This window comes from Thalassophryne amazonica, unplaced genomic scaffold (genome assembly GCF_902500255.1).
Source record: "Thalassophryne amazonica unplaced genomic scaffold, fThaAma1.1, whole genome shotgun sequence".
Lineage (NCBI taxonomy): Eukaryota > Metazoa > Chordata > Actinopteri > Batrachoidiformes > Batrachoididae > Thalassophryne > Thalassophryne amazonica.
Genome location: NW_022986567.1, coordinates 19,568 through 27,408, shown reverse-complemented (window position 1 = coordinate 27,408; position 7,841 = coordinate 19,568). Strand labels below are relative to the sequence as shown.

The window sequence follows — 7,841 nt, the reverse complement described above, 5'->3', positions numbered from 1 at the left end:
CCAAACCGAGGAGAGTCGAGACGAGCCGAGTAGTGCTACTTCTGTGTAGTGGGGCTAAAATGTCTCTGTCACAATTTCACTCTGTCAGAGAGGTGTGGCTAATTACTGAAATCATCTCGTCTAGTGTTTGGAACCAGTACAGATTGAAATCTCTGACACTGATGACAGTTCATTAAGGAAGAAAAATATGCAATATATCTGGATGTACGAGTACTGTAAAGTCATTGATAATAACAGAAGGTAACAGAGTATCTAGATAAGGAATAAATCACATCTATGTCAGTGAGTTCATCCTTAACTATTTATTAATTTTCCTGAGAGTGAATTTTTTTTTTTGCTTATTGTGTGTTCTTGGAAATACACCACAGAATTTTGTAATCGTATATCTGCAAAATTTGTTTGTGTGTTTGATGTTTAGAAAGTGGATGGAGATGGTGAGGGTACCAGTGCAATAGGACCCGATGGAGAAGTAAGCCAGCAGTTGTGTAACTCTCTTTTCAAATTTTCTGTTAATCTTTCCGTCTATCACAGAGCTATTGAACATGTAGTCAAATATTTCACTTTTCAGTGTATTTGTATCCATCCTGCATTTATGCATCCTGTACACTGGTATTTACATAGTAGAGCAGGTAGCTCAGTAGCTAAGAAGCTGGCATGCCAATATGTAGACCTGGGTTCGAATCCCACTCATGCTACCTGCCTTAGACAAGGGGCTTAAAGGACATGTCGCACCGAAATCATAACAATTAAGATTTAGGCTGTTAGTGACCATCCAATGACCCACCGGGATTACTTTGTGCACTTCCAACTTCAAAGTGTACAGCATTTGCAACAAACAGCTACGGAGATGTCCAAAAACAAAGTAGTCATGAGTACTCATGTGTTTCTGACATGTGACGTGGCTATTATAAGCATTCTACTTTCAAATATAAAAACAAATCTGTGAACATCAATTAAAGTGGTTGTTTCCAGTGGTGGGCACACTTCCGATAATCCGATAACAGATAATTATCAAAGATAACGTTTTCATTATCGGATTATCTTTTTAGATAACTTTAAAACCATTATCGGACCAATTATCTTCCAATTAATTTTTGTCCGATAACTTTTAGACCGATAAACAAAGCTAAACAGCGACAAGCATTTTAAAAATTTTAAATCAGTTCAGCACCTACCTGTTAAAAGTTTTGTAACAGATGGACAGTTATACCCTCTACTAACAGAAGAGAGCTGCTTCTATGAAAAGTGTCTCTATCCTCTGTAGACAAAGGAGAAATGGCCAAAAAAAAAAATTCCCTTTAACACCATACTGATATGCTAGCAATATCACCTAAGTCATCCAGAGGCATACATTTTTAACTTATGGTTCAAATTTTAACCAAACTAATTTTGGACAAGTTATTTAAAATTACTGTCATGTCTGACGTTTTATAAAGTGAAAATATCAGATATATGTTTTAGTTTTAAAGTAATGTGCTAATTTTTAAGGTTTTGTGAGCACATGCTGTGTCCAGCAGTGCATTATGGGTAGGATGATGTAATCTCAGTATGTTCATGACAGGACAATTGCATTTCAGACACTCTGTTCAGGCTCCACGGACAACAGCATTAAACTCTAGTGCCTAAAACTCTTGTGAATATATTCTCTGGGTTTATAGACGTTGTTATTGTATTTGCGTTTGTTAAATTCCACACATTTTAAATGTAGAAGACAGGGATTATCTGGAATTTTGTTTTCAAGGCCTCTACTGCCATCTACTGGCCAGTAGTGTTTATGGCAGTATTCGCCCTAAGTACTAAGCGTCTGTGCACCAAATCAACTTTTTGGCTTTGCAAATGGCTTTTTTTTTTTTTTTTTTTTTTTACAAATGAAGTTTAAAAACAAAACAACAGCAAAAAAAATAAAAATAACATTACAAGACAGCTCTGCTGTGTTTGCACAGGCACAGTGCAAGCGGTTAGATGCTTGTAGCTTTTCAGCAGCAGGATACCCTCACGACGGCCGACCAGAATAATATCAAACAGGTTTGATTTTCATTGGACCATACGATCGGCGATCAGGAGGTGGTCCTGAGATGTTAAACGCAGCTTGTTACTCCATGTACACTACACGATGCAGGATGCGTGATTAACCTGAAACTCGGTCCAAAAAATTCCTGCATGAAAAATCATCTCGCACAGTGTAAAGCACGTTTTACATCATAATAAAACGTGCACACATTCTCTCCACATGCAAAACATTTTGCGATGACACTTCCAGGGCTCCGTAAAAATGCCTGTTTTTACAAATAAAAGAATGGAATATTTTACAAAAGCACATTTATCTGTAAACACCAATACACGACAGACGTCACGTTAACGTGTTGGTTTACATAATGAATGACTGAACCAATCAGTGTTTAGCAGAGGTACTTTTACCCAGAATCCTTTGCGATCTGTCTGTGTTTGTTACAAAACCTCAGAATTAGTGCATTATTCAACATTAAACGATATATGCTATATTTTAACTTTGTACAAATGACAGAATTGACATTAATGGAGTTATTCTATCGGTATTAATGTTATTTATAAATCAAAACCATAAGTCAGCATGACTTTATTTTTCAAGACCTCCGCCTGACCGGAGTGTTGTAAATGATAGAGAGTTGGCTTTATGGCTGCTCTGAGTGCCTCTGTGCTGGGAGCTCTGTAGTAAACAAGCGCTTCCAGCAGGGGCAGAATGTTCAAACACAAAAGTGTGGTCTCATTGTTGGGTCTGTTGTTACTTTTAATATTACTAGAAGCTATTGTTGCATTAAAACTTAAATTCGTTTTATTAGTAGTTGTAAATGTACCAGAGACAATATCGGAATTTATCTGTTATCGGTTATCTGTAACTTCCGATACATTTTTGGGTGGTTTATTGTTTTATCTTTATCAAAGATAACTTTTTAGTTATCTGATTATCTGTTATCGAAGTTAATTTTTGGTTATCTTTGCCCACCACTGGTTGTTTCACATCTCAGGGATGCCTTTTGTAAAATACAACCAAATAAAGGTGAACATTTTGTTAATAATTCAGATGGAACAAATGGAAAGTTGCAGTGTTTATTCACCTTTATTGCATCTCATTACTTTTATTCTTAATCTGCCCTCCATACACTAAAACATGTCCTCTTTATTTTCAGATAGGCACTAGTTACTGATGATTAAGAAAAATGTGTGTTGCAATTTGACTAAACTGCTAGAAATTTTAGACACAAAATAAATATAAGGTTCTCAGATCAATGACGGCAAGGCCAAAAACAAAATACATTCTTTTTTGGTTTTGACTGACATGTTTGTCCAGCAAGCACCACTTGATATCCTTTTGTTCTCTGACTCCCATGTTAGCATAGGAGTGGTTTATTGTTCTAATTTCTTATGTAAATCTGGTTTAACATTTAACATTCACATTTATATCAAAGAGCTGTTTGCCTCCCAGTTGTAATCACAATATTCAGGCATGAAAACAATAAATTCAGTAGCCACTGATATAATGAAATACCTGCAGGATATTGTTGTGATTCAGTGATTAATCTTATTAGAATTACACGTTTCTGGAGCTTGAAATTATTTAAAAAAAAATGTCAACAGGCATGTATAGTTTGTGTTGTACAGATTTTAGTTATTTTTTTTGTATTTGCTCTTCTTTTAGTTGCAGTAAACAAATAAAAAAGTAAAAATGTCAACAGGCAGTTTGGGAATGCAGTACATTGTATTTATTATATGCCATTGTCATGTACCAACTCTTCATATTTATTGTCATTTAAAATTGTTAAGAGTCCAGCATGTTCACAGTGGTTAATCGTGTGCGTTGCTGTCTTTACCTCACATCGCCATGCTCATGTTTTGTCCTTGTGGTGTGTTTGTTGTGTAGCCCATAGATGAAAGTAGTCAAATGAGTGAGCTGCCAGTCAAAGTGATTCAGACAGAGACGGGAAAAGTCCTGCAGGGAACTGATGCTCCCAAATCCAGTCAGCTAGAGGCCTGGCTAGAGATGAATCCCGGGTAAGGACGGACATTGTGCAGTTTAATTATTACACATTAGAAGAACAAAGGGGGGGGGGGGGGGGGGGTGATGATGAACAGTTGCCAGAAGCAAAAGGCTCAATTTTGTCAGAGGATAATTATGCTCTGAAATTATGCTTTGTGTGTTGAATTAATTCTGCTGAAATCTTACAGAAACAAACACACAGTTCTGATTTCTTAAAATGATTAATTAAACTGTTGTTGTTCTTAATGATACCATTTTTTTTATCTTCTTTCCTCACCATCAGTTTTACCCTTGCTGTATACTTAATTATACTTTTGGGAATCTGTTTGCCCTTCTTTACTAATTTTACTTAATTCCTTTGATGCTGTTGGTTTGTTGCTAAAATGTGCCCTGATATGTGCATCATTTTCATGGGACCCTTTTCTGCATAATTTCTTACTTACTGGGATTCTTCCTTTTAAAACCAGGTATGAGGTTGCCCCGCGGTCTGACAGTGAAGAGAGTGGCTCAGAGTTCGAGGAAGAGGTTAGTAAATATATAATTAGTAAACTCTCACACTGAAGGATTTGAGCCCAATAGTTTCCTGTGATTTTCCATGTACTGCAAAGGCTATTCAGAAATCGATATGTCCAACTCTGCTCATATTTATACAAAATCCATGGTTCAAAATCCACTAGGGGGCTGTAGTTGAATGTGCTATTCTGGAATTTCTTTCTTTGCATTTAATTATTTATTTTGTGAAGTTATCCCTGTCTTGACTACTACTAATGTAATCTTTGTATGCTGTTATTAAAACACTGTTGTCTGTCATATGGTGCCAATTCTGTTTTAAGGAAGAAGAAGAGGGCACCAAGGCAGAAATGGAAGAGAAGAAGATAATTGATGCCAATGGAGATGAAGTGATTGTGACTGCAGCCAAGAACATCATTGAGTATTGTCTAAATTCCCTCTATCCCAGTGTGTCAGTTTTACCTGGCAGGGCACAATTTAATTTAGACCAGGACTGGAATCAGTTAAGCAAAGCAGATAAAATAATTACTTTAGGCTCTGTGAGTTGCCTTGTTACAAGCTTAGTGTGCTTTGTTTGACATTTTACTGATGGGTGTTACAGAAACCATAAAAAAACTTATGAGACGCTCATGATGGTAAAGACCGGATAAGATGATGTATGTTGAACACATAACACTAACCCTAACCTCAGAGGTACTATAACCTGCAGCATTCGTCTGATTGTCCTTTTGTCTAGTCATCAAACTACTGTTTTGTTATACAAGACAAAAACATTCTAGTGTGTTTTTGAATTTCTTATGTTTGAGCATCTTTGGATAAATTAAGATGTCAAGGAACATCAAGATAAAAATTATGTCGTTGACTTGGAGCACAGATGGTTACATTAGTAACATGAGAAATTGTCATAATTCCAAAAGGTAGCTGTAGTAGAACTATACAGTATATTAAAGAAAAAAAAATTAAATAATGCTCAAGTATTGCTTTTATGTGATGACTGTTGCATTGCAGTTACATGCAACAGTTGCCTTAGCGGCTATTAAGAACCTGCAATTAGCAATGAGGCCTCAGATGCAACTCCATCGCGCTGTCTTTATTTTATGTTATGGTCATTTTGTATGTTAAATGGGCTGTTAAACAGTCAAGTTCATTAACAGTAAAATGTGTAAATATATTAATAAAATTAGCAATTTTCCTATGTATTAGCACAGGCCAAAAATTTGACCTTGATCTCTGACTTTGATTGTTGAGCAATCCTAACCAAAATCAAATCACAGTTTTTCTTTCAAAAGCCCAATGTCAAAAGCCCAATCTTCCCCCTCATACTTTCCTGCGCTTTTTCATTCTATCATCAAGTCTCCTTGCCTTCCTCTGTCTCACGTAGTACTTTTCGGGCTGTCTCCCTCATGACTTTTGTCAAGTCATCCAGTTACGCTTCACCACCACGCAGTGCCTGTCTGACCTCATTTCACATGACGGCCTTGCCTCTTCACCTTCCACTATGTGACCCATGGTTCAGCTGTCACTTTCATCCTCTTCTTCACCTTCAAAGGCTTCATACAAACCACCATCTGACACTGTGTAACTACACTCTCCCCGACCGCCATCATACCGTTTGTAACCTCTTTCAGTTACCAACTCCTGCATAAAATAAATCAGTAGTCCACCCATCTGCACCTTCTTCCACTTTTTGTTGTTCTGTGCTCCTCTTTATTTTTATTTTTTTAATATGCATTCACCGCAGTCATTTCCAATGCACCACTAACTGCCCTTTCACATTCTTTCTTTAATAATATACCTGCCTATAGCCTTCCAGTCACCATGCTTGCTTCTTTAGGTACTCTCTCCATCACCTTATCTAAGTCTCTTCAGAAAGCTTTTTCCTCCATCTCCCACTCCACTTGCCCTAAATACACTGATGACATTCATTAACACCCCACCAGTTCCCAGCGTCACACACCTCTCTTTGTCATATACTGTCTTCATATCCAACACACTCTTAATGAACTCTTTTTTTCAGCTTTACGCCTACGACATTTGCCCTCTCATCCACCCCATAGTAGAACACTGTGAGTCCAAGTCTCATGGTACTGGCCTTATTACCCTTCTGCTTGGTGTTGCCCAGCAGCAGCATAGTTGCTCCTGGTACCCTGCTGGTTCTTATTATCTCGGGTCCTGGCTCGTGTAGTGTGGAAATTCGGTTTGGTATTTGCATATATGATTTGGCACATTTTATGCCTGATGTTAATTATGTATAAAACTAAACGTTGCCTTCACGAAGATCAATAAAATGTGTTCTGCAATGCGCAGTTGAGTGAAGGTTAGAAAGCTTTCAGTGACCTCCATTGTGACTCTTTTCTCTATCGTTTTGCTTTGCACCCATTTAGGACGGCCAAACAGGATGTGGATGATGAGTACAGTGTTCCAACTGGGCAGATGTGCTCCCAGTCATACTATGGTGTGGCCCATGCTGTCATTGAGAGAGTGGAGAAGCAGTCCTCCCTGCTGATCAATGGCACACTCAAACAGTACCAGGTATGCACAAATATTCTTATTCTTTTTTTTAAGGTATAGTTATCCTGGGGTAGGGGTATTTTGTTTGTTTTGTTTTTTTTACAACTTGCTGGGCAAAGTCCTGGTGTTGCCTCATCTGTTGTAAAGACCTTTTTTAATTCTGCTGCCTTGGCAGATTTTATTCATTTATTCTGTGGTGGAGATGATGTTTGTGATACCTGTTAGTCTGCTGAGGTTGACATTGGCCTTCGCCGTCACTAGGTTGCCCCTGGAGAATAAAATGACAAATGTAAGATTTTTTAAAAATAACTAAAACCTTCATGTCAGCAAAGTAACAAAAAGGAACACAGTACAAATATGTTGTCTGCTTTAATAACCACCGCAATTGTAATGATGATTTGTTAGGATACTATTAAAATTAGTTCTACAAAAAAATAAAGTTGCAGTAACTGTGATTCAGGTTCCATCATCTCTTTGAGATCACTATATATTTTTTGATGTACACGTGTTCTTCCAGGTTTGGCAGATACTTCAGGTTTCAGGGCTGTGGCTCTATGCACCTAGTCCTGGAAATTTGGGTTTGTGCATGTATTTGCCTTCCATGTCTTTACTGTTGGTATTTCTTCAGAGGAAGAATAATTATTATATGGCTGTGAAGGTACGCGCGCTCTGATTGGCTGATTTCTCGTCTGATATTTTCCCATATTAGACTGGTTAACATGACAGTTGGTCCGGAATGAGTATCACATTTGCAAATTTAAGATTATCCGGGCGGCGTGGAGATAGTGAGGATGAAGCCAGGTGG

At 37.6% G+C, this 7,841-nt stretch overlaps 1 protein-coding gene across 1 annotated transcript; it reads left to right on the top strand.

The window, feature by feature from the left end:
* Positions 1–401: 401 nt before the first annotated feature.
* Positions 402–7,057, top strand: LOC117506294 (probable global transcription activator SNF2L2; the record flags this gene model as incomplete). Its single annotated transcript, XM_034165782.1, has 5 exons — positions 402–469; positions 3,899–4,029; positions 4,483–4,540; positions 4,849–4,946; positions 6,910–7,057. Coding segments are annotated over exons 2-5 (414 nt in total), but the record flags the coding sequence as incomplete, so codon positions are not given.
* Positions 7,058–7,841: the final 784 nt, after the last annotated feature.